The sequence below is a fragment of the Podarcis raffonei genome, chromosome 9, assembly GCF_027172205.1.
Source record: "Podarcis raffonei isolate rPodRaf1 chromosome 9, rPodRaf1.pri, whole genome shotgun sequence".
In the NCBI taxonomy this organism is placed as follows: Eukaryota; Metazoa; Chordata; class Lepidosauria; order Squamata; family Lacertidae; genus Podarcis; species Podarcis raffonei.
The window spans coordinates 65,114,346-65,141,514 of record NC_070610.1 but is presented as its reverse complement, the minus strand read 5'-3'; the positions used below and the strand labels follow the sequence as shown (position 1 = coordinate 65,141,514).

At 45.9% G+C, this 27,169-nt stretch overlaps 1 protein-coding gene across 3 annotated transcripts; it reads right to left on the bottom strand.

Annotated features, from left to right (window-relative positions):
• Positions 1–1,448: 1,448 nt before the first annotated feature.
• PPM1K (protein phosphatase, Mg2+/Mn2+ dependent 1K) lies at positions 1,449–23,733 on the bottom strand. 3 transcript variants are annotated; one of them, XM_053404107.1, is made up of 7 exons: positions 23,640–23,733; positions 15,027–15,547; positions 12,616–12,716; positions 5,719–5,884; positions 5,320–5,464; positions 4,083–4,217; positions 1,449–2,511 (listed from the first exon to the last, which is right to left on the bottom strand). In XM_053404107.1, exons 2-7 carry the CDS (start codon positions 15,461–15,463, stop codon positions 2,380–2,382), a joined length of 1,116 nt encoding a protein of 371 aa, XP_053260082.1. In that variant the 5' UTR covers positions 15,464–15,547; positions 23,640–23,733; the 3' UTR covers positions 1,449–2,379. The 3 variants fall into 3 exon arrangements, with proteins under 3 accessions (XP_053260082.1, XP_053260085.1, XP_053260084.1); XM_053404110.1 differs by lacking the exon at positions 23,640–23,733 and adding an exon at positions 22,045–22,065; XM_053404109.1 differs by lacking the exon at positions 23,640–23,733 and adding an exon at positions 19,801–19,868.
• Between the last annotated feature and the right edge of the window lie 3,436 nt (positions 23,734–27,169).

Sequence of the window (27,169 nt, the reverse complement as noted above, 5' to 3'; positions counted from 1 at the left end):
TTCTCCTCATATATGGGATAATACATCACCCTGACTCTATAGGGACATACACTTTAGCCCTTTCTCAGCCCAGGTCCCAACAATCTGGGAAGTAGCAAAGAGGGAAACCGTTTTCATATGTGCCGTTGCAGGGACTAAGCGAAACAGCACTGGATGCAAACATTTTTTAACATATTCTTTTACTTATAAAGTAGATATATCATTTCTCTCTATATATCATATATACAAACATGTAGAATACACACAAGATAACACCAGAACAGGACCCAGGGCACCGTTTCCAAAGTACTTTGTGGTTTTCAACAGGTACATGGCCAAAGCTGTGCAGAAGTGAAACTGGAATGATTTATGCAAAAGGTGTGGCTCTAATTATAGTACTGGCATCAAGCAGCAAGTCCACGGGTTCACATTGCGATCAGGGTTCAGCTAAAAGAGCTCAGCACTGCTACACCTCAGTGCCAGGTAACTTTATAGCGGCTTAATTCTGGGTTTTCATAGAATCAGAATTGTAGAGTTGGAAGGGGCCTTGTGGGTCATCTATAGTCCAAACCCCTGCAATGCAGGAGTCTCAACTAAAGCACCCATGTCTGAAGGCCCATACAACCTCTGCTTGAAAACCTTCAATGAAGGAGAGTCCACCACATTTCCAGGGAGAACGTCCCACTGTGAAACAGCTCTTACTGCTTTGGGGTGGTCATTTTCAATTCCAAGTATTTATGTTCAAAGTCTCTATGTCAGAAATGAAGAACTATTGTGGACAGCCTCTAGTACCGACAGTATATAGCAGTATATAGCAGGTGTTCTGGGGCTCCATCTTCCAGCAGTCCCAGCCACCATGGCAAATTGTCAGGATTATGGGATCTGCAGTCCACAATACCTGCAGCTGCCATGTTGGCTAGCCATGATCTAGAGGTGTGAATGGTCTCTGTGACACAACACTCTGGATCATATTATTGGCCTGCGGAATTTCTCTGTTACATGCAACCTGTTGAAGTCCTGCCAAGGAATGCTGATTGTTCCCTTGGTCCCCCCCGTGTTACATTTGAAGTGGGGGAGTGTGGAATTTCTTGGAGAAACTCTACTTACCTCATTTAAACCTTTTGCTTCCCTCCAGCATTTGCTTCTAAAGTGAAATTCAGATTAAGACGAGTGGCAAGTCCAAATATAACCCTACCCGTTCCCTTACAAAAATCCCCCTTCCAAAGCGTATCTTCAACTTCTTGCTAACTTGGGGAGAGGGAGAGAAATCCCTTAGGAACTTCAACCGCTGTGCAATTGAACACTGAATACCCACTGGGCAACATGTCCCCATCCAAGTTAACTCTGTGCGTCTCGGACAGCATTTTTCAGTGGCTCTGAAAGAGAAGCAACATCTAAAAAAGAACTGAAGAACAGGATGTTCTTTGAAAGAGTTTAGCTCCTGAAAAGCAGTATTTTTTTTTAAAAGGGGGGGATTTCTTCGTATTGGTATATTTAAAGAAAAAACAAATAAATACAGAAAACCTACATTGCTTCCGCCTTTCGGAAGAAATGTGACGATTGCCACAATCCCCTTTAGTGTTGTGTCCACTTCTGCCTTGAGGGACATGGCGTGGTTCTCCAATTATAAGCCCACAGACAGAGGAATAGACATGGGCTTCAGCCCAAGTGTAAAAGCCACATTCTGCTTATGAGAAATTGGACTTAAGGACAGGACATTACACACATACACACAGCTGATATTTGCTGTTTGACTTCCACTGCACGGAGTCTTAGCCCCGAGACCAAGATCCCTTTCTCTCCGGAACTGGACTAACCAAAACCAAAGTCAGCTTTGGTGGTTAACCTGGTGCCAGCAGGCTGAGCAGAGCCAAGCACAGCCAGCCACACTGCCTCTGAATCTCCTGGCTTTCTCTTACTTCTGTTCAAATAGGGAAGGAAAGACTTGTGAGAGCGGAGAAAATGAAATACCACCTTTTCTCTCCTTGTGCGCTTGCTCCCTTTCGCACTGTGCAAATTAAGAGAGCCCCTTTGGCCTCTTCACTCTCTCTCTCTCTCATCCTCTAAAAACATACGCTGTGCATAAGAAACACTTGGTTTAAAACCCCTTGAGAGGGTGTGTCGCCCAGGTGCAAAGAGCCAGCATCTTGTCTGTGCCAAAGAACCAGACAGAATTATCTACGTTGGATGGAGGGGGCGGAAATCGCTGGCTCTGAGATTAAGCAGTAGCAGACGTGTTTGTTAAAGAGGCAACATCAAGTTAACGATGGTTTTCTACCCAGGCAGAAAGCTCAAGGTGCTGGGAGAGAGAGAGATGGACGCAACTATCTACAGATCTGCTCTCTGCCTTGCGAGGCCTCCTACAGGACAGTCCAGTCTACATCTTGTAGCAGCAGTGACTCAGGCCCATCTCCCGCTCGAGGCAAAGCTCCGGCTGAATGAGAAGTTGACCTCAGAGTTCTTGTATTTGCCCCAGGCTCCAAACGGCACGACAATGGCAGTGCTGTTATCTTCCGTTCCATACTGTATGGCCTGCAGGAGAGATTGCAAAAGGCACAAAGCTTTAGCCCTTCACCCTTTTTGGCTGTATTCTTTCAACTACAAGATTGATGTAGGTAATCTGGAGTTTTGAAATCCTACCATCCTACCCTATCAGGGATGGGGGGAAACTGTGACCTGCCCAATGTTGCTGGAATACAATTCCCATCACCCCAATCGTGGGCCATGTTGCCTGAGGCTGATGGGAACTGGTGTCAACAAGCATCTAATGTATTCCCCAGATAATTCAAATTCAAGGGAAGTCCCACCCCCAAAATTGTGGCTACATTATAGCCTCCCATTCCAAGCACCTCCCAAAGGCGCAAAAGCAATTGGACTTCATTGCCTGTGATTTGGCAGACTTTGCCTACACTGGAGGGCTTACCCCGCCTTCAAATTTTATCCACTTCTGTTAAAAGAGGAAATGTATGCATATTTACACACGTTTCCCAATTGTGAATGACGAGCAGGAGAGAAATAAAAGGGACTTAGATGGATCAGTCAAACTGGGCAATCCATAAAGTACCTTGCGCTGAGGTGGTCTGTTTTACAAACTACTAAAATCAGGATCTGAACCTAATCTTGTTATCAGTACATACTTTCTGGAAACTGAAGTCTGTGACTATTAATAAACAGGAACGGATTGATAAGGGTGTTGATACAAAAGCTACCCACAAATTTCACCCACTCTGCACATTTCTGCATGTTGGACCTTTTTAGAAGTCTGTGAATTTCAGCATGGGGCAATAGCCTCACAGGGTGGTGTGGAAGGAGAGAGAATAGCCCACAGAAGTTTTAACACGGGGTGGATACTGTTTAATAACAATCATCATAATGGTAAAAAAAATAATACAATTTTGTTCATCATCACCTGGATGCCACCACATTGTATACCTAGCTTAACACAGCTGCAGTTCCTACAACCTCTGACCATTGGCAATGCTGGCTAGGGCTGATGGGCGCTGGAGTCCAATAGCATCCAAGGGAGCCCCACATCAGTTACTCCTAAGTTACGCTATCAATAAATGTGGGGAACAGTGATCTTCAGATTTTGGGGGGAAATAAAACAACGCAGACAGTCGTGTATGGATTTATTTTTTGGATTCCAGCTGACTAGATATGGTAGAAAATACATCCATTGACTGCCTGCATTGTTCTAAATTAGTATCTTCTCGGTTTGAGAACAGTTCCCAGCAGGTAAACAGTTGCAGCAGCAGTTCTGTTGACTTTTTCAGCATTTGTTTTCCAAAAGCAACTCTTTATATCTGACAGTGAAGCAAGAATATGGGTTCCTGCTGTCCTTGAGCAAGGGCACAACAGAAAGGAAAGTGCTGTATCTGAGTTACACCAGCAACTTCCAATTAGCTGTTGAAGACAATAAAATCTAATGGGAGAATTTTCCTTGCAGGAACACAACCGCCATATACTTTTAACAAACTGTGCTTGTCTCATCACTGGTTTGTAGGAGGTTGTTCCACCCCAAAAGAATCAAGATGACTTAACTGGCTTTGCTCAAAACTGGTCGGTGGTGGTGTTTTCGGTGTTGGAAAGGCAGAAACGCCTACCTGCTCGGTTACAAGGTTAGCTGCTTCCGTGGGATCGTGACACTGGCTAACAAAGTCACAGATTTCTTGGCTGTTCACCATGAAGTTGATGCCGTCTGTGGTAAGGACCAGGAAGCTGTCGCTTGCATGGTGCAACTGAAATGACACGCCACACAAAGTATGCCCAGATTTCAGTAGTGATACAAACGTAAACATACCTATTCCACAAGTGAGAGCTGCAACAAAGTGTTGCAGTGCGGCGTGGTCCTCTTCAGGGTTCCATCAGCCCCCTCTTTCCATGAACCTCAATTTCATTACCCTTCCCTCTAGTTTTATATTACCCCTCCCCCCCCAAAAGAACCCACACTTTGCATTCTGTGGCCAATCATGTTCAGTCTTCAGAGGGCTATTTTGTTTTGGGATGGGGGCATCTAGTATATTTTTTATACAGTGGTACCTTGGGTTAAGAACTTAATTTGTTCTGGAGGTCCGTTCTTAACCTGAAGTTGTTCTTAACCTGAGGTACCACTTTAGCTAATGGGGCCTCCTGCTGCCGCCACGCGATTTCTGTTCTCATCCTGAAGCAAAGTTCTTAACCCGAGGTACTATTTCTGGGTTAACGGAGTCTGTAACCTGAAGCGTCTGTAACCTGAGGTACCACTGTACTACTGCAAAATTTTGAGTTTCCTTCTCAGCGGCCCCAGTTACGCTACAATCCTGCTGGCCCTCACCTGCCAAGTTAACCATTAGAGGGAGGGCAAATACTTTTAACATAGGTAGCATTCCGATCTTTTTCTCTCTCTCTCTGGCTCACCCTCATTAACCCTATAAGGGAAAGTGAGTAATACTGGCCAGGAACAGACATCAGTAGTGCCTGTCCCACATCCCTCTCAAAGCCAGCTAGGCCTCAAGGGAAGAAAAGATTCCGAGACGCATAGCTAAATATCCAAAAATGCATTTCCCTGGCACTTGGCAACTCTGCAAAAGTGGCTTTATTGACACACACGTTCTGCATGCTATCCAATGCACAAATGCTTTGTTGAAAAAAATAAATTAGGCAGGAAACCACCACCCCCCAGTTCCAAATACTGTATAGACCAGGCCATAGCAGGGTCTGCCTGGGTACCACAGTCTGAAAGAGCAGTGGTAGTGGGAAACACTTCTAAGGTATGGTAGTAGTGCCAGCTATTTAGTGCTGTGCCATCTTTACAAGAAAATGAGGTCAGGGTGTAGAAAAGGAAGATGCTCAGCCTCTTACCTGAACCCGTTTTGTCTCTGGTTCCGCTATGACACCGTATTTCTTAAGGTCCAAATCTCCTATGCTGCGGGTCATTGCAAGCCTGCCGTTTACGTGGGGCTGTCCCAGGCTGTTCCAGACTATGAAACCACCAGTTTTCTTGATTCTTCGCATGTGCAAACACACAAAGTAGGAAAGGAAGAGAGGATGGAACGTTCACTATGGTCGTACATATCCAAGCAATTAGCACGACTGATTTATGCAAGCGACACCAACCACAGCTTGGCTGTGTGAAAGAGCTATATGCCCAAAGCCGCTCGTTTTCATTCCTTAGCAGTCTTTACAAGGGATACAAATTTTACATCCCCCCCCCAAAGAAAAAACAACAACAACTCCAGCCCAAGGTTTCTGGTGAAGTACCTTTCCTTCTCATCCTTCCTTTCCGGAGTGTGGTCGATGGTCAGTTTCATGGCTTTCCCCTTGCGACACAGAAGGGCGCGGCTGTCTCCAACACTGGCCACAACCAACTCGATCCCATCGCGCAACAAGGCCACTGTCGCCGTGGTCCCGGCGTTCAGCAAGGTGGCTACAAAACGTCATGCAAGGAGAGACGGTCAAGGCCTGAGCACCACGCACGAAGCTGCCACTCAACTTAAAAAACTTTAACCACCCGTAAAGAGTCACTGCTGTACAGCTAAAGCTACAAAGACAGGAAACAAGCAACGTGGCAGCATGCACACAAAGCAGTAATGTTTTGACAACAAGACTCCATGCAGTGGGGAGAAAATGTGGCATGTTGGTGCTTGGGCTAGGTGAAGTCTGTGGCGAGTTCTCATCTATTCTCGAACTAGTAAAACAGAGCCTTAAAAGGGACGCGGGTGGCGCTGTGGGTTAAACCACAGAGACTAGGGCTTGCCAATCAGAAGGTCGGCGCTTCGAATCCCCGTGACGGGGTGAGTTCCCGTTGCTCGGTCCCTGCTCCTGCCAACCTAGCAGTTCGAAAGCATGAAGTGCAAGTAGATAAATAGGTACTGCTCCGGTGGGAAGGTAAACGGCGTTTCCGTGCGCTGCTCTGGTTCGCCAGAAGCGGCTTAGTCATGCTGGCCGCATGACCCGGAAGCTGTACGCCGGCTCCCTCGGCCAATAAAGCGAGATGAGAGCCGCAACCCCAGAGTCGGTCACGACTGGACCTAATGGCCAGGGGTCCCTTTACCTTTACACAGCCTTAAACAAATGCCCTTACACAGTAGCTTTCTGAAGTAGTTTAATTAAACTGGCATGTGCTTTACGGGTGCTGCAGGAGTGGGAAAGTCTTCTTCCTTACTCCTGGGTGCTCAGTAGCAAAGCTGCTTGGTTCTGGATCAGTTTCATTTTTGGGTACAGATGCAGGAGAACTAAGCCAGTTATGAAAGGTATGAGAAGCCTTTCAGGGAAGGTGAGGGAAGGGGATCAGGCATTCAAAATTTCGCACCTGACTATCTGCCACTATCTGTTCTGTTTTATCAGAATGAATTTCAGCAACCAAAAAGTCATACTGAAAAATAGGGCTTTCAAGCCACCTCGTCCCAAAATGGCAGCCATTCATTCCGCTGGGTGCGTGTGACCCTGGTTTATGGACCCATATGGTGCCCAACTTATAGACCTGAATTCCTAACACTGGCGCCAGGTCCTGAGTTATGCCTATTTTTGCCCCTGAACTGAAATGCCAAGAGAATCTACGGCAATCTTTTAATAAGGGGGAGAGGAGAGCTACTAGTTTGTGTATTTTTGTTCTTGTTTTTATCACAAACTTAAAGTGTTTCTATACTGTATTTCTTTGTTGTGAACCACCCTGAGATCTACGGATGAAAGGGCGGCATGCATTATAAAGTAAAATAAAAAATAATAAAGGCGAACTGAACACCTGAGGGGCGGGGGGAAAACAAATGCATCAAGCCTTGTGAAGTGGAAGCAACACAGAATAGAGACGTTATAGATAGGAAAACAAAATGACAGCAACAGAAGAGGAATCTAAACTAGGCAATACTGTCATGAATTAAAACAGGTATTCTTACTGCAACGAGCTCGCTGACCAGCTGTTGAAAACTGCCTTTGTAAGGTTGCCCAACAATTTTTGATGGAATAATTTCCCCCCTTCCTCCCATCTCTTCTTGGATGTTTTGTATCGTTAGGAAATGTATTTGTTTTCTTGCACTCATATCCCACCTTTCCTCTAAAGAGTTCAAGGTGATATTCGTGGCTTCTCTTCCTCCCCACAAGAACCCTGTGAGGTAGGTCAGGCTGAAAGTGAGTGACTGGCCTGAGGTCACCCAAGGAGCTTAATAGATGAGTGGGGATTTGAGCCCTGGGCGGAATCTAGACACATATAAAAATGCTTTTTAAAAGAAAAATACTATTTTTTGGGGAAAATATATTGAATTTGCCATAAGCTCACCATTACCATGTAGTGTCAAATTTGTATAATGCAAGTAAAATGCACTTAAAATGTTGCATTTGCAGCTGTATAGCCAAGTCCCTGGTCTCACGCCTTAAGTCCAACCCTCCAACCACAGAAAGCTGAATGTGGCCATGACATTATAGCACATTCAGCCTGGTATTATTTGTGTTTTGGAAGTACACCTCATGGACTTGGGTGTGCGTCTTACTTCTAGGTCCACCTGCATAATATTCCTGCACACCTGGTGCTTAAATAAGGAGAAGCACTACACATGAAATGGAGAGGGGCAAACCACACTTTTTAGCATTGCTCGTAAGATACCTGTTTTAAGTAGCAATATGAATAAAGCACAGCAAGGCGTAAAAGGTTGAGCTAGTTTTTGCCTTCTTTCTCAACTCCCCTCTAAATTTTGAAGGCCACCTCTAGTTCCCCCACCTCCCTTGTCCCAATTCAATTCCTTGCTTTTTGAACTGCAGCGCCACTTCAGGAAGAGACTATTATGGGTGCTTCTAGATGGGGGTTTAATATGACAAATGGGTCACCGAGTTCAGGGGGGATGTTTGCAATAGGCCTTTTTTCTTTAACTTGTTGGATTTCCTTGAAAAAGGCCGAATCCAGATTAAAGGTTTTTTTTTGGGGGGGGAATGCAGGCTGGGCTGGCAGCTGTCTGATGGCAATGACGTCAGGTGAAAAACCTCATGAATCAGAGCACCCATCCTATAATGAACCCCGAGACATCAGATACAAATGTACAGTGGCAGGACATATTGAATCAATGGGTTTGTTTTTCCGCCCTTGGAAAGCACAAACGCCAGGGTAGTTTCGGACTTCATTTGGGATGGGAATTATCAGACATTGCTATTTTATTTTATTTTTACGCCCATAAAATTAAGGAAAGGTAAGTGGCACATTTTTGGATGTGCATCTGTAACCAAACGTTACCTTAGCATCACTGCTCTGAAAGGCAATGCATTCTCTGAAACCCCGTAGTAAGAGGCTGGCGTGATCTTGCCACACAAAACCAGAAAAGAGGCACAGCTTTGCTCCTCTTGCACAGTGTTAAGACCCTGACAACATGGCTTTTTGGGGTGAGCAATCTACAGCCCTTATCCAAATAAAACACTGAGATTTGTGTGTATGCACACACCCAATGTCTGAGGGTGTTGCAGCGAATCCCAGGGTCATAACTAAAAGCACTCAGGAGTGAGCGCAAAGTAACTTCCTAGATAGCCTCTGCAAAAGCAGTTAAAGTAATTGACCTCTTATCCTGTTGGATAGGTAGATCCTAAAAGCCTGAGCTACTCAGCACTAAGAAATAACACAGCCCTCAATTTAACGTTCTCTTCCACTTCCTAAATGAATAGTGAAACTTTGTGGGAAGCCCTATGTTTTTTTGTTCCTAAGCTTTGCTTCCAGGAGTACCATGCCCAGTTGTGGGTGCCACATTTTAAGGCGGACGTTGACGAACTGTCCAGAGGGCAGTGATCAAAACAATGAGTGGACTAAGCTGTGTACACACCATACCTTCAAAGCATATTCGTTCCCTCAAAGAATTCTGGGCACTGTGGTTTGTCAAGGGTTGCTGGGAACTAACTCTGCGCGTGGAAAACTACAGTACCCAGAATTCTTTGAGGGAAAGAACCTGTTTTGAATGTGCTTTAAAAGTATAATGTATATAATGGGAAGGACCATTAGGATCAGATGATGCCAGACCACAACTCCCATCATGCCTGACCATTAGCCATTTTTCCCGGGATGAACGAGAATTTGAGTCCGACATCACTGACAGCCACAGGTTGCCCACGTCTGCCTAAATTGCCACAAGCTGGGCAATGCATTCATATCAACTGAAGTTTGTACAGGAGTCCTTTCCAGGTTTCACTGGAATGATGAGAGAATGTAAAAAGAAAAATTGCAAATAGGTGGATATGTTCCACAAGCGGTATTGCAGTTCCAAAATCAAGGAATCACACTATTCATAAAGTCACTAGCCGTTTGCCACCATTTATTCCAAAGGTATCTAGCAGCATAAAAACACATTGGCTCAGAACACAAGTTAATTAACTTATTTTAAAACAAAACAAAAATTTGTTTGCTTTCTAGACAGCTACAGAAATTATATTACTACAGAAATATTATCATCTAAAATCTTTCAAGAGGTATCTTAACACTCACTGGGCACCTTTTAGAGCATGTCGTCACAACTAATGTGACAAAGTGGTTGTGGGAACCTTCCGTTGGTCCCGGCTAGGAACCCGCCAGACTCCTTCACCTGGGACCACAGATCTCTCTTTCCACTGAAGCCCAGCATAGAGTCCCGGGCCTCCAATTCTAGAGCTGTTGGTCAGGTACAGTGTCTGCCATAAATAACATGTACACAGAGGCAAATAGGAAATTCACCCAGGAATTTTGCTCAAAGTAAAGAGAGGAAACCTGCAACACTTGGGATGATCAGAGCTGCAAAAGAGAGCGAAGCATTCCCTCTTAACTCAAGGGCTCTGCTTAGAAATGTTATGGAGGTATATTATTGCACCCAATTTTATTACGCATCCGTCTCTGATAGCAACCATGGCTTGGTTATTAAGCCAATCCATCTGCACACCTCCTGCTGTTCAAACACTCGGATAGGGATTATGAAGTTTGGAATTGCACAGTTCTAAAAAGGCATTTTAAAGGAACATTTTATAAAATCCCCAAAGGAGCCTAGCCAAATAAGCAGTTTTATTAGTTGCACTGTGCACATCTGTCCTGGGCAAATATCTCCGGGGAGGGGGGAAATAGTGGGGTGGGTTGTTTTTCGGGAAGTTTTTTGGCTTCTAGTTTTTAACTGAGTAAAACCCACTTATACATTTGCCTAGCTGTTATTTGTCCAAAAGTCCCAACCATTTGCATTAGGCAAAGATGTATACTTTAAAGGGCACTGTGGCTACTGTGCTCCAACCAATTTTAACATTAAAAGACCACCATCTCCAGTAGACTATAAGTACAATTCCCTGGGAATTTAGTTGCACAGCCACACTAGGGTGAGTAGGACACATGCAAGGCATAATTCCTGTTCACTTCAGAGCAATGGCCTGGTATATAAATGTAGCAAATGCATCCAAGTTTGGTGTCACAATTACAAATCTGAACATAAAAACAGGCATGTTTCTGCAGCTCTTTCACTTCTTCAGTGTTGCAGGTTAACATATTAAAGAATTTAAAAATCATGGTTTTGATTGGCAACTTCTTAAGACGAGGAAACAAAAATTACACCACACCTTTTTTTTTTATTCGTAACTATACTGTCATTACTAAATCAACATTATAAAACAAGACTCTGAGACTACCCAAATAGTGCATTAACTACAAGTCTAATAAATTCACGGCCCAGGAACATATTTTAAATTTCTGATTGTGTGGGGCAGGTAGGCATAGTTTGAACAAAACTGCTTGCGAGGTGTAATTAGGCCCCGTGGGCCAGAGGTTCACCATCACTGATGTTTAGGCAGCAATAAAACTGCTAGTACATTTGCAAAGCTAAGCAGGGTCCGGTATGGTTTCAAACTGGATGCGAGACCACATGTTGAGATTCCTGCATTGCAAGGGGTTGGCCTCAGTATCCCTTCCAACTCTACAATTCTATGATCGTAACCATGCGGCCCAATCCCAAGCATACTTTCTCACAAGCAAGTCACATTGGGTTCAAAGGGCTTAGTCTCAACAGAATATGGGCAGAATTGTAGGCTAGATCTGTAGAAGTGTCCTTGCTGGCTATGCAATATGTCCTCCATCCAAGAAGGAGACTAAGCTAAACAAATGCTTTCATTAAGATTGCTTATAGTGATATACATGAGACAAAAATTGCTGTCATTTAATATATTTTTGCATCAAGAAGTATCTATTTAATTTGGTGAGCAATAATAATTAATCCACGTAAAACTAAACAATACATTAGCAAGAGAACGAGATTAGGCATTGGGCTGGCAGGCATGTTATGTTTTATAAGAAAGCAAGATGCAAAGAGCCACCAAGGATGAACTTATGAAGCTGTATTGGAACATCAGACCTAAGGTTGATCTTAACATTTTCTTATAAGCCAGCAGTCTCTCTCCAGGGTGTCAGACAGGAGTCTTCCCCATCTTAATGGGAAGAGCCAGGGTCTGCTTCATGTAAAAATGTGTTCTACCATCAAGCTAGATGTTGTGTTTGGGACAGTTAGTTATCAAAAGGTGATAGAAAAGTGCATTGGCGTGTGTGCTTCTTTTCATCAAGTTATCTACAGCCTGAGCCATAACATGAGGCCAACAACATTGCAGGCCTGTCTCCACTTAATTTAAAAACCTGAGTAAGTTGGATAGCACCTTGCATTTAACACAGAATTGGCGCCCCATCAGTCCAACCGCTATTATGTGAAGGTACTGGAGATCAATGGCCCTTGCTTTTAAGTAAGACTATAGCCTAGCCTTAAATTGCTTAGCCCATGCCAATGACGTTAGCCAACATTGCCTCTGTTAAGTGGAGGTCAGTGCATCAACACAGAGATTTTTTATCCAGTGGCAACGAATGGAAAGACTCTTTTGTTCATCGCAACCTTCTAGACCCCCATCATTTTAGCTCAACAGCTCAACGTACCTTTTCAAAACTTAAAATCAGCTGTGGACAAATCTGCTTGAAGGTAACATTTCAAATTATTTCTTTTAACATTATTTTAAGCAGCACAGGCTTATGAAGCCATGCTAACCTTGTAGAAACAGGATTTTAGCAAGTCCTATATTTTACTTGGCGTTCTCTCTCTACAACTGCTAGCCTTAACTTTCAATAGAAAAAACAGTGGTTGCCACATGAATTTCTTTTTCTCCTGTCTTTTACGGCTGAACGGAAACAAGCTCCTTACTTACCATCCGCGGACAACTGAGCATGCCTGGCGTACGCTTTGTCTATTTCTAAAAACGCTTTCATCAATACCAATTCCATGTTCTGCTCCTCAGTGAGAAAGCCTCTGGAAAAAAGCAAGGAAGGGAGAGTCTTGAAATTATCCCCAAGGAAGGCAGTGCAAAAGCTCCAATCCAAGAAACCCTCTAACATCAGCTACTGAGATAAAAGTGGCGGTAGTTGCAAAAACACCAATATCATCCCCCTGGTCTTCTCATGGGTAGGCAATTGGTGTCATCATATACAGCTGGAGGGAATCTTGCAGACCAGTCTTCACCAATCAGCTGTCCTTCAGACGTTTTGGACAGCTTCCTTCAGCAGAGCTGAAAGGCCTATGGGGCAGGTTCCAGGTTCAATCACTGGCATACCCAGGTAGGGCTGGGAGAGACAGGTATACCTGAAACCCTGGAAGGCCACTGCTAGCCAGTGGAATGATGCAGAGCTACACAGACCAATGTATAAGGCAGCTTCCTCAGTTTATATTAGGACAGCAGATTGGTGAAGGCTGTCATAGGCCATCTAGCCTATTACTTCGTTTGCTTCTATGTTGTGTATATTTTTGTGTTTTTATGCTGTTAACTGCCCTGTGATCCGTGGATGAAGGGCAGAGTATATGTTTAATCAATATATATAAATAAATAGCTCTACTGTCTGCTCACTGGAGGAAATCCAGAGCTAGACTACCCCAGTAGTCCAGCCTTTGTCTGAAGACCTCCTACAAGGTTTTAACCCAGCGGTTCTCAACCTGTGGGTCCCCAGATGTTGTTGGACTACAACTCCCATCATCCCTGAGCCTTGCTAGCTAGGGGTGATGGGAGTTGTAGTCCAACAACATCTGGGGACCCACAGGTTGAGAACCGCTGTTTTAACCTTTAAAGGCCTATATGGCCTAGGACCCTCGTACTTACGGGACTACCTCTCCTGGTATGCCGCATGGAGGACCTTACGGTCCTCAAATAATAATATCTTGGAGGTCCCGGGCCTCAAGGAGGCCTCAACAAGGGCCAAGGCCTTTTCGGCTTTGGCCCCAGCCTGGTGGAACACTCTATCACAGGAGACCAGGGCCCTGCGGGACTTGACATCCTTCTACAGGGCCTGCAAGACACAGCTGTTCTGCCTGGCCTTTGATTCCCCCATCTATGGGACCCTGTAAGTTACCTCTTTGGCCCTTTTATCGGCTCATGTGAGACCAACATGGATAGCTGCCCCTCATGAATACTTGAGGTTCCCGACCCCTATGGTTGTAATTCATGGGCAGTCACTTAATTTTATCCTGATTCTAATTTTTAAGATGTATTTTAATCAATTGTTTGATTTTGTTTTAATGCATTTGATATCTGATGTTAGCCACCCTGAGCCCGGTCTTGGCCGGGGAGGGCGGGGCATAATTTTTTTTTTACTTACTTACTACAAGCACTCATGCACCCTCAGACCCCAGATAACCGATCCCACTCTTGAAGTGCTCTGAATGGCTGTTTGAAATTCCCCAGGCCGCCTGGTACCTTTTGCTACTGGCGCAGGTCCAACTGCAACTACGTGGAGATCTCTGGGCACCAGGTTGGCGGTTGACATCTCCATCGAGCCAGCTGACTCATGTCATGTCATGGACCCCTTTGCTGGGCATCTTAGTCCTCAATTATCCCATCAAGGAAAGTAAGTGCAGGGCTGAGTGCAGGTATATTTGACTGTGCTACAGGTGTTCCACAGGCCACCCAAACAGAACTCAGACCAGAGTTGTGAGAACCACTGCCTCAGTGCATAGTTAATTCCATTTCCATTTCCACTGTGTGTGTTTATCCTTCATAGTGGGACAAGTGAAGTGTTGTAAGAGCAGGCTACAGCCAAGCAATGTAGCTGAGATCATAGAATCAGATTTGGAAGGGATCCTGAACATCATCTCATCCAACCTGCCAGGCGAAGACATTTTGTTGTGGAGACTGTAACCTCGGTTTATTATTATTATTAATTGAATTTCTATACTGTCCTATACCCAGGGGTCTCAGGGCGGTTCACAGAATAAAATCAAGATATAAAACCACAAAATACATAATCAAAAGAAAAACAACCCAATAACACCCCCCCAAAAAAGAGCCATATTTTAAAAGGGCCTATGATGTAAATCAGATCAACCAAAGGCCTGGTTAAAAAGGAACGTTTTTGCCTGGCACCTAAAGGTGTATAATGAAGGTGCCAGGCGAACGTCCCTGGGGAGAGCATTCCACAGACGGGGAGCCACTGCAGAGAAGGCCCCGTTCTCGCTTTAAGGTGCCCTTGGGTGCCTAGCTTATACACATCAAGATGTTTCTCCTACTCAACTGTGCAATATCCTCCACCCCACTATAATTAAAAAAACCCCAAGGAGAATTCGTGTACTCACTGGATGAATCCCTGCATGTGCTTATGGCAGAAGTCCGCCACTGCCACCCCACCGTGCCCATCGTAAACGGCAAAATACAGGACCTCGTTGGTCAGCTGGGCGTAATCAAAGCGGTCTTCGTTTTCCTTCCGCTTCCCAATGTGCCTGGCGCAGCCCACCTTGGACAGGCTGACTTTGGGGATGGGCTTCCCATATTTTATGCTTGGTGGGAGGAGGATGGGCTCATCGATGCGGTTGTCCCAGATCCCGAAGGAGTCCCACGTGGCCGGGCGGCCGCTGCCGTCCAAGTCAAAGCGAGACGTTCGGCGTACGCTGGTGGAGCTGGGGCAGATAGCCGACGCCCGCTTGTCGTCTTGCAACAGGCGCGATGTCAGCAGCGCTCTCCTCCTCACCTGGTGGCCTCCGTTTCTAACCAGATTAATTAGAGCAGTGGACATAACTTGGGATCCGCGGGTGTTGGGGCGGAGAAGAGAACCGTGGGAAGCGGGTCTCGGAATATCCCCAAGATAAAGAGATCTGGTCTAGGGAGGGGAAACAAAAAAGAAAGTTTGCGTTGATGTTTTCCATGGAGTTGGGACATATTAGCAGCCGGGGGAATGTGCATTGCCTGGGGTTCATTAGTCCGATCCCAATCTCAACACACAGCCCCCTATCCAACTTGAAACAGCACTGGACCCTACTTAGTTTTGCAAATGTGCTAGCAGTTTTCTTGCTGGACCAGGTGGGTCCCGTGACTCAGCAACCCAGTTTTAAGACTCCTGCGTGCCAGACATGTCTTTCCTTTCTTTTCAATCAAAGCTGAATGAAAGCAAAGGGAACTCATTTCCGTGTACCCTATCAAATGTCAACTCCCAGCTAATGAAATGCATGTTTGCTCTTTTGAGTTTTGATAGTCAAATGCATGAACCGGTCACAGCTGAGCACTTTTCCTTCTCATTGATGTTTAACTCGCATTCACCCAAAAGAAATCAGACTGCAAACGCCCAGAATTTACACTGAAATAAGGCTCCGTCCGCGTCAACAACATTGAACCTATAGTTAGAATAAGACAGGTGGATGTTATGTTTATTTACTTAATTTTCTAATTAAATGTATATCCTGCCTTTCCTTCACAAAGGAGCCCAGGGCGGCAAACACATCTGTGATTTAAAAAAATACAATCAAGAATACACTTACAACTTGTTTAAAATGTCTAAAGACTACAGTCATACCTTGGGTTACAGACGCTTCAGGTTGCGTTTTTTCGGGTTACGGACCCGCCAAAACCCCGAAGTACCAGAACGGGTTCCTTCCAGGTTTTGGCGGTCGCGCATGCGCAGAAGGCCAAATCGCAACCTGCGCAGACGCGCCACTGTGGGTTGCAAATGCTGCGGATTGCGAACGTGCATCCCGCACGGATCACGTTCACAAACCGAGCGTCCACTGAATTAAACTCATTTAAAAACAATAAAACCATATTGACTGCTGGAATTGCTCAGCTGGTAGACTTGAGGTCATGGGTTCAAGCCCCACACTGGGTAAAAGATTCCTGCATTGCAGGGGGCTGGTCGAGATGACCCTAGTGGTCACTTCCATATGATTCTTTGAACCAGATTATGTTTCTGGATAGGCCAGCTGAAACAGAATATTTTCAGCAGGCATCTAGTAAAATGCAGAGATGGAGCTTGCTTCATGTCAATAGGCAGGCGTTCCAAAAGTACAGTGCTGCCAGGCAAAGAGAATGACTCCTTACCACTTCAAAATTAACACTTGTAGAATTCAAAGTTCCACAGAATGAGCTCAAGTTGGTAAAGGCTTTATATACTTAACAACACCACCACCTTGAACTCTACCGCTTCACTGGCTACTAGCGGCAGTCAGTCAAGACTTCCAATTTCAGATAGCCGGTATGGTTCAGAGAATATAATTTCACACAGGGATCCGAGTTCGGAACTCAACGTTATACCACCCTCAGCCCCAACACACACCTTTTTTTAAAATAAAAAAAAGGTGTCCTGTTTTTTCTCGTTCAGGAATGCTAGAACCCACTGTGTCATCTCCTCAGGAAGACCCGGATTCAAATCCTCCCCCCAGAAATTTGATAAGTAGTCCTGGGGCTGGTCACTTTCTAAATTACAGCGTTAGTAAGTGAAAGGATAAAATGGGGTGAGGAAAAGAACAGCTACTCTGAATAAGGGAAGAATGGAGATCTGTTCTCTGTTGGACACAGGGCAAGAGGTAACTGAGCCAGCGCTGTTGCTGTGCCAACATTTATTTATATAAAGGTCTGGACCTGTAATGGCACCAGGTCACCAGACTACACAGTTCCCAAGGAGAAGCATGAGTTGCAACTCCACCTTTCGTCTTCCTAAGTCCTGCCTCTTCAGGTAGTGCAGCTATCTGAGCTGGTCTCCCAGGTAGTTTTCCAGTTGGAGAAAATTCTAAATATGAACTTAGTCATTCACCCACCACCCCCGCCTCCAGCCACTATAATTCCCAATACAGACACTAGGGCGCTTTCAACGTTGGGATAAACAACCTGTCACCCCTCCAGATGTTGCTGAATGCCAACTATAAGAATCGGCTCCCTGGAAGAAACACTGGCCTATTTAAACATATTAATTTTAAAATGAAGTTGCTCCATCTTAGGAACTTTCATTGGGGGGCTATGCCTATCTGCTGTTTAAGGGTAAAGGGACCCCTGACCATTACGTCCAGTTGCAAACGACTCTGGGGTTGTGGTGCTCATTTCGCTTTATTGGCCGAGGGAGCTGGCGTACAGCTTCCGGGTAATGTGCCCAGCATAACTAAGCCGCTTCTGGCGAACCAGAGCAGCGCACGGAAACGCCGTTTACCTTCCCACCGGAGAGGTACCTATTTACAGTGGTACCTCGCAAGACGAATGCCTCGCAAGACGAATGCCTCGCAAGACGAAAGAGTTTTTTGTTTTTTGAGTTGCTTCGCAAGACCAATTTCCCTATGGGCTTGCTTCGCAAGACGAAAACGTCTTGCGAGTTTGTTTCCTTTTTCTTAAAACCGTTAATACCCAGGGAATCCGTGCTTCGCAAGACGAAAAATTCGCAAGACGAAAAAACTCGCAGAACGAATTAATTTCATCTTGCAAGGTACCACTGTATCTACTTGCACTTTGACGTGCTTTTGAACTGCTAGGTTGGCAGGAGCAGGGACCGAGCAACAGGAGCTCACCCAGTCGCGGGGATTCGAACCGCCGACCTTCTGATTGGCAACCCCTAGTCTCTGTGATTTAACCCACAGCGCCACCCGCACCTGATGCTTAGGAACAAGCAAAAGGAAGGGAAGACACAAGGATCAGGAATCAGTAGCAGAGGGGAAATAAGTCAAACAACCATACAGCTGCAGAAAGCGAATATTACTTTGGGTCGGGGGGAGGTTTTACTGAGTCCCAGAAGCCCACCAATGTGATCAGAGCTAATACAAAAAATCACAATTATACCTTTAAGTATCCTGACCTATTTCAAGAGGAGGCTGATCCTACCACTGGGGATTTTGGCTGTTGGTGGTGATGGAATTTTCCACCTACTGCTCAGAAGAATGTTTCAGCAAAGGTGTGTAAACACCCAGCAGTGCCTGAAGGGTTAAAACAGGTTCAGCGGAAGTTTTTTTTTTCACACAAGCTGAGGTGGGAAGATTATAGAGGAATGACCTTGCTTCAGAGTGCAGCCAAAAGCTACAAGGCATTGCTTATGTAAATTCTTTGAAACCAGGAAGGTTTCCACAGTGCGGAAATTTGGATCACTCCCTCCAAGCTTCAAAAAACCTCTCACAGTGACTAGGAGCAGGCTTTTCTCAATCCTGGGCCCCCAAATGTTGGGAGGACTACAACTCCCATCATCCCTGACTGCCAGTCCTGCTAGCTGGGGATAATTATTATTATTATTATTATTATTATTATTATTATTATTATTATTATTATTTATGGTTTGTACCCCACCCATCTAGCTGGGCTTCTCCAGCCACCCTGGGCAGCTTCCAACAAAGATTAAAAACACACTGTGAGTAAAACATCAAACATTAAAAACTTCCCTAAACAGGGCTGCCTTCAGATGTCTTCTAAAAGTCAGACAGTTGTTTATCTCTTTGACATCTGATGGGAGGGCATTCCAAAGGGCGGGTGCCACTACCGAGAAGGCCCTCTGCCTGGTTCCCTGTGATTTGGCTTCTCGCAGTGAGGGAACCACCAGAAGGCCCTCAGCACTGGACCTCAGTGTCCAGGCAGAACGATGGAGATGGAGACGCTCCTTCAGGTATACTGAGCAGAGGCCGTTTAGGGCTTTAAAGGTCAGCACCAACACTTTGAATTGTGCTCGGAAACGTACTGGGAGCCAATGTAGGTCTTTCAAGACCAGTGTTATGTGGTCTGGGTGGCCACTCCCAGTCACCATGATGGGATGATGGGCGTTGTAGTCCAACAACATCTGGGGGACTCAAGGCTGAGAAAAGGCTCGACTACAGGGTGTCTAAATGTGTGGATTACTGCTGTAAGAAAAACTGCACTCCTGGGAAGGGAGGGTGCAAAATAACTTCCCTTTGAAGTCCCTTGTCCCGTCACCTGTTTAAGGACATAGCTGACTGCACAAGCACGGGTTTCTTTTTTTCCACATAATCTGTATAGTTAACCAATACAGAGAGGCAACAAAGGCTCTCGGACTCTCTCGATAATTTGAATCCTGCAAGCTATTTACAGCTTTAAGCCCCAAGTTAAGAACATACTCGCATGTAAAGCTGAGCAACTCATGCACTTCTAAGGATTTACCTGGCTGTCACTGCTGCAGGGTCTTGATTCAATAGGATGCCTTGCACAGGGTTTATGGGCTGGGCAAGTCACAATTGCCTATGTGATGCTTGCATGGGTGCATGTGTTCAAAGTCAAACCTGTATGAACCAGTCACTAACACATCTAATGCTGGCTCGTGGGTACTTTATTTTCTCAGCCCTGCAATGGGACCAGCAGGATTGGTGCATTCCATGCCAACTGGCAACAAGAGATTACAATCCGCTTAAGAAGGCGGGAGGAATTTGATTCAGTTTGCATTTAAAGGCAAATCTACATTATTGACACTTTATGAAATATGCCAACTGAAACCCAGAATGTCCTGGGTTCAAATTCCCATTCCAGCTCACTCAGTGACTTTTGATAGGTTAGGCTGCAAGAGAGGAACCAACCTTCCAGTTGTTGGCAAGGATCAAATGAGGCAGGGTGGAGAGAAGAGATCTCTGAGCAGGCTTTCTCAAATTTGGCCCTCCAGATGTTCTGTGACTACAATTCCCATCATCCCTGACCCCTGGTCCTGCTAGCTAGGGATTGTGGGAGTTGTAGGCCAAAAGCATCTGGAGGGCCGAGTTTGAGGAAGCCTGCCTTTGAGCATTTGGACATAAACTTTAATTTGTTTAGATTCTTATACAAGCCACTTTTCGGGATTAACCAAGGTGACTCGCAGGATATAAAAACACAAAACTCACCCGCAGGGCAATTCGCAAGCCATAAAAGTGCAATTTGAAAAAACCACACTAAGACATCTAAGCAGGTTATAGCAGCAATAAAACATTAAATCAGCACAGGAAAGTATGCAGCAAAACAAAGAATTTAAAAAGTAGCAGTTAAATACCAAACAACTAAAATAAATACCAACTAAAAATAATGTGGGGGGCGGGGAGAGAAGCAGGGAATCCTCAAGGTCTTCTTAAATGGAAAAAAGATAACAGCCATACCTGTTATGGAGCCACCATAGAAGAAAAAACCTCCCTAATACTACTTTCAAAGGGATGCGGGTGGTGCTATGGGTTAAACCACAGAGCCTAGGACTTGCTGTTCAGAAGGTCGGCAGTTCGAATCCCCGCAACGGGGTGAGCTCCTGTTGCTCAGTCCCTGCTCCTGCCAACCTAGCAGTTCAAAAGCATGTCAAAGTGCAAGTAGATAAATAGGTACCGCTCCGGCGGGAAGGTAAACAGCGTTTCCGTGCACTGCTCTGGTTTGCCAGAAGCGGCTTAGTCATGCTGGCCACATGACCCGGAAGCTGTACGCTGGCTCCCTCGGTCAATAAAGCAAGATGAGCGCCGCAACCCCAGAGTCGGTCACGACTGGACCTAATGGTCAGGGGTCCCTTTACCCGTACCTTAATACTACTTTCAAGCAGGGTCTCAAAGGTCAATCTAGAACACTTTGGAATGGCAATGGACAAAGGGAGAAATCCACTTTCCCGCCCACAGCAAATTACTTTGAGTGCTTGAATCCCCTACACAAAAGGTCTCAACCAAAGATTCAGAGCTCGTTCCAGATTTTGGTGGGCCCTTAAATAAAATGTAATGGGGGGGGGGGCAGGCAACACATTCCCTGAGAGGGCTGGCTTCACTACTATCATCCCTCCCAGGCCATTTATCTGCAGGGTCCACAAAGCTGCCCAGGGCTTGGCATATGGAAGCAACTTCTCCTTCGCACTAGTGACAGATTTAGGAGAAAGCAGGTTAATAGGCTACAAGGAGGAGCAACTCCAGAGGTCTCCGGGGAGAGATATTGGAGAGGGGGTCCTAACTGAGGCGGGCACAACTCCTGACGTCAGCGCAGGGGTGTGTCTCTGTTTCCACGAATAGGAAAAGGAATCAGACTCGGAAGAAACCCCCGAGGGTCATCGAGGCCAATGCAGGCATCTCAAACGCGGTCGGTCCCCCATTCAATTTGAACGCATCCCCTGGATCATGGTTAGTTTTGCAAATGCGCTAGCAATTATTATTATTTTGCTGCACCACTAGGAGGGCACCATGGGCGTATCGGTTGCGTCATGCAAGTTGGAAAAATTTCTCTTCCACCAGAGCGAAGACACCGCCTCCTTGCGTGTAAAGAGAAGGCGAGAGAGAAAGCCGAACCACGCCTCTCCTCCCTTCCCCCCGCGGGATGAACAGCAGGCGTTCTTCCAGCGGCTTCAGCTGCGTTCCAAATTTGAATCCGCGTTCCAAATTGGAATTCCCCGGGCTCGCGTTCTAGAACCCGGCGGCTTCCAACATTCGCCGCCGCTGTTGCGCAGCTCCGTCTGCACCAGCACAGCCCGCCTTCCTGTTCGAGCGCCATTTGCACCGCAGCCAGCCGAGAGCGCTGGAGGAAGCTGCTGCTGCTGCCGCCGCCACCACCGGCTTCCTTCCAAGCGATTCTTCTAGAAACAGGCACCCTCGTGTGCACCGAACATCGCCTTAAGAAGAAACGCGACTGTGAAGTCGAGACCCGGAGGGAAGGGCCGCCGCGAGTTCCACCTGGTGCGATTCTACTGCAGGCGGAGCGGGGGTGGGGGATACTTGTTTTTTTAAAAATATGCAAAATAAAGGGGGGGAACCACCCACATATGTTTCCCCTGGAGAGAAGCCAGCAAGAAACACGAGCCCGTTTTCTTGCTTTAAGGCAAGCGCAACGGAGCGGCCTGCGGGTTTAAAGGCGCAACAAACGAACTGGGAATGATGTGTCTTTAAAAAATAATAATCAGGAAGGAGAGGAACGCAAGGTGAAGGGTTGGATCACATGTCTCCAACTGGCAAGCTACCCGCTACAGTTAAGAACTAGTGGCCAGGTGAGGGGGCGGCGGCGGAATGAGCAGATAAAATTTATGGGGATCTATAAACAGTTATTACTCGTGACAACTAAAATGGAACGTCCAGGTTCAAAGCAATTTATCTCTCTGCCTATCAGCTGCCACATGGAAACCAGCAGCCGGAGTCGCTGAATCATAGTGGCTAAAGAGGTACCCGATTCAAATTTCGCCACAGCCATCTATTCACGGCGTGAATTTAGGCAAAGGCACTCTCTCGACCTCAGCTCTCTATCTATGGGTAATAAGAATGCTGACTTACCTCGCAGGGTTGTTGTGGAAACTGCATTGAAAGGGGGCTGGGCTGGATGACCCTGGGGTGTCCCTTACAGCTCTGTGCTTCAAAAGGGCCCTGAACACTTGAAAACGCTAATTAAAAATAATTGTATTTTTTTTGCAACTGAAGGATACAGAATATTAGTCTTGGGTCGACCCTCAGTCAGATCTTGACAGGGTCGTCCAAGGTACTTTAAAACTGGACCGTCGAGGAACGCTCCACGTTTTTAAGCGGCAGCATCTGTAGCCGTCGAGCGATACAGTCCTAATCACATTTGCTTGTGATATACTGTGTTCAGCCAGGCTCTTTTCCACAAGCAAGTACTGTATTCAAATTCGGCCTGCAAGCAGGGTGAGTAATCTGCATACATGCAATTTGGGACAACCCTGGAGAAAATGGGTCGAGGCTTGCAAGCCAAACCTGTCAACCGAGCGCGCAACAAAACCCAGAAATTAAGGGAAGTGGGGAAACCCATCCTCTTCCTTAGCAGGGCATGTCCACACCAAAAACTGAGCACCAAGAGGACGCCTCGGCGGGAAGCCCTGGAAAGATGCATAGAATAGGGGACGAACGGCGGCTTGGAAACGTTCCTTCTGCGCGCCAACGCGAGGAGGAGGCGGCGGCAGAGGAGAATTGCAACCTTCCAGCCGCCTCCCGTAGCTTCCTGGGAAGCGCAAGCAATGCAAGAAAGCTGAATGGGAAGCAAGCGAGCAACTGGCGAAGGCGCGAGCTTTCTCTTGTTACCTGGCAAGGCTTGCCCTCGAGGAGATGCGTAGCAAGGCGGCCGGTCCTGCCTCTCCCGCTGGACCAGAGCACTCCACCCGTGCAAAGAGGAGGAGGAGGAGGAAAAGCAGTGGCAACCAGCAGTCGACACGCTTCTCCCCGGCGAATTCTCCAAATATTTCCCTGCGCGCAATGGCCGTGCGTAAAAGGCGAGAAACTCGATCCGGCGAGGAGTGTGACAGCTCTCCTGCCCTATCGAGGCAGGGCCCAGCCCGCTTCCCGGAGCCAATCGAAGCCGCGGAGCCGAGCGAGCCTCCTTCCTTCCCTCCCTTTGCCGGCCAAATTCGCCTCGGAGTGGGCGGGCTCCTTTGCTCGAGGCCCGGGGGCGCGTGATGCAACGCGGCGAAATGACACCGGTCCTCCCCGCCCTCTGCACGGGCCAATAGTAGCAGCGCTTACATTTGCGCGCTGGGCGGTTTTCTCCCTCTCTTCCCTGATATTTATTTGCATGCCACTTAGGAGGGGTCCGAGGTGGGGTGGAGGGTTAAAGCGCTCGCTTGCAAATCCTGGCCAGAAGCCGGCTGTGCAAACGGCTTGCTTTCGACTAGAAACGTTCCCCCGTGTGACCATCGCAGAAGCGGCGAGCATGCTGCGCTTGCCAACTGAGCAGCAGGACAGGGGGAAATAGCAACCCAGTTTTGATCCGCAGGATGGATAATTAGCAAGCTTTTCCTTTACGGCTCTATGGCGTGGGTTGCAACTATTTGACATGAGGTTGCTGTGTGATCCTTCGGTGAAATGAAATGACGCGTTTGGAAGTGTATAAAAACATTGCTTTGGATGTGGTTCTTAGCAGCCTCCTTATTTTTGAGCCTGTTCACATTTGTATTTCAGTAAAGGCCTATCTTTTCACTTGAAGCCTGCTTCCTTTCCTTTTGGGTTTCTGTGTCGGTAACCTCAAGTCTAGGAACGTCCTTTTAAATTTCTCCAACAGCATGAACACACTTGGAATAATACTGTGTGTACAGTTCTGATGGCAGCACCCCAAGAGGGATACTGTAGAACTTTTAAAAGGTTCAGAAAAGAGCAACCACAATGATCAACCCAGCCAGATGGGCAGGGTATAAATAAATTGTTGTTATTGTTATTATTAGGCGCCTGGAACAATTCCTTTTCAGTCTAGAAATAAAGCAAATAAGGAGAGGGGGTGTGTAATATTGGGCATGAGGTTGAGAAAAAATACAGCACTTTTTTTTCCTCCTTTCGGGATAATGCTAGAAGCCCAGGCGTCATCCAGATAACCTGAACGTTGGAAGAATTAAGGATGGATGAAAGAAAGTATTTCTTCACGCAGCACTTAATTAAACTTTGGACTTCAGTAGCACAAGATGTAGTCATGGCCACCAACTTGGACTTTAAAAGGAGATTAGATAAATTTATAGGGGATTAGATAAAGTGATGAAGGATAAGGCTATATCAATGGCTATGAGTCATTATGGCTGCATCCTATCTCCAGTCTTGGAGTCAGTAGCCCTTTGAATATTAGTTGCCAGGGGGCATAAGTATGGGGAGTGCAGTTATACTGTGCACTGTATGAAGTACAGTCGTACTTCAGAAGTCGAACGCCTTGCGACTCGAACGTTTTGGCTCCTGAACGCTGCAAACCCAGGAATGAGTGTTCCGGTTTGTGAACGTTCTTTGGAACCCGAACGTCCGATGTGGGTTCTGTGGGTTCCGATTGGCTGCAGGAGCTTCCTGCAGCCAGTCAGAAGCTGTGCCTTGGTTTTGAAACGTTTTGGAAGTCAAACAGATGTCCGGAATGGATTCCGTTCAACTTCCGAGGTACAACTGTACTTTCTTTGTCCTGAATCTTCCAGCATTCAGCCCATGAGCTCTAGTGTTATAAGAGAAGAAGAAAACCTTTTATCTATTCCCCCCCCCATGTTGTTTATAATTTTATACATGTCTATCATGTCTCCCCTCCCCACCTTTTCTCCAAAAAAAGTGCCAAATGCAAACCTTTTCCTCATATGGGAGTTCTCCCGCCCTTGGTCATTTTGGTTTTCCTTTTCTGAAACTTTTCAAACTCCACACTATCCTTTTTAAGAGGTGAAGCAACCACAACTGTATAGTATTCCAAATGGGGTCGCACTTAAAAGTCATTATGATATCAGCAGTTTTCAGTTACTTTCTTAATGATCCCTGGCAAGGAATTTGCTTTTTCCCCAGCTGGGTCTTCCCTGACCCATTTCAGGAACTCCTTACACTCCCTGGGAAAATGGAGATTTTCTACATTCAGGTTCCAGTCTCCACAAGGTGCGACTTATGTGTCATTTTAGACAGGGCCTGATGCAATAGTGCTCTGATCTTGCCACTGAAATGCAAGCAAGTAGCAACACATTGGTATGTTTGCTGTCCTGGTTAATGAGAGCTGGTCTATCACAATGGTTATGTTTAAACTTTTGTGACCCTGGAGGCAGAAATTAAGTGTTCCTTAAGCTTCATGGCTGTGGATGTTTCCTGCAAATACAGAAGGTTGTGACTAGTGCTCAGCAGATTGTTCAAGCAGTTTTGAAGACAGGTGTAAGTTTAAAAAGTTAAAGCACGTAAGAGCAGATTGGCTGCCGTAGAGGAGTGTCATTCGCTTCTACTTACAGCCTCCTTGTATATATTTTTTTAAAAAAACAAGCAAATATTACCTAGGCACTTAAATCTCCAGTCCACTGTCAGCCAAAGCAAACCTCTCTTTGCTTGTGAAAGTGAGGAGTGCATAGCAATGTTCTAGGGATTAATCTCATAAACTACCATAGAAACGGCACTGCTCTGTTTTCCATTCATTCTGTTCCTTATTTGCTTGGCTCTCCCAGTTCTGTAACATGTTTCCATGGGATTCTTTTCTCTGATCTTGAAGCAGAAATGCAAAGAGGTGTTCAAGCTGCAGTAATGATCTGTAAGAAAAAAAGAGGTTGATGTTACTCCAAAAGGCTACATGTATGTATCTCTGCTTCCCCAGAATTTAGGACAGTACATATAGGGTTTATGGGAAACTGGCCATGTGTATTGTGTGTATTGGCCACATACACTCAGGCACAGTGAAATACTGTGCACCGTTCCCAAATAACTCCAACTCCTCTTTCACAGTCTTCCCAGGGCCTATCTCAATGTTTCCCATACTTTTTGTACCATGGCACACTGGAAAATTGCTCAGGTTCTTGGCAGACCGCTTAATGTTGTTTCCACCTGACCTGCTGTAACAACTGTATTGTCCTTTCCGAGATCCGTATGATTTTTAACTGTACCTTTTTGCTTCGTTTGTTTCTTATGCATTTTATTTTATTGCATTACAATTTAAATTGCATAGATTTCAAACTGTGATGCAATAAAATAGAACATAAGAAATGAAAGATGCAATAAAAATACAGTTAAAAATCAATAAGGATGTTTAATGCAGTGGATGCATCACCTCCCATCTTCAACCCCAAATCCATACAACATGCACTGGACCAGCTGCATGAAGCTCACAGACCACGGGTGGTCCATGGACCAGAGTT

Coding starts and splice junctions, on each gene's coding strand:
- PPM1K (XM_053404107.1), bottom strand. CDS start 15,463: ATGTCCACTGCTCTAATTAATCTGGTTAGAAACGGAGGCCACCAGGTG. Junction 4,218..5,319: donor CAGAGACAAAACGGGTTCAG/GTAAGAGGCTGA, acceptor GTGTCATTTCAG/TTGCACCATGCAAGCGACAG. Junction 2,512..4,082: donor CTAACCTTGTAACCGAGCAG/GTAGGCGTTTCT, acceptor TCTCTCCTGCAG/GCCATACAGTATGGAACGGA.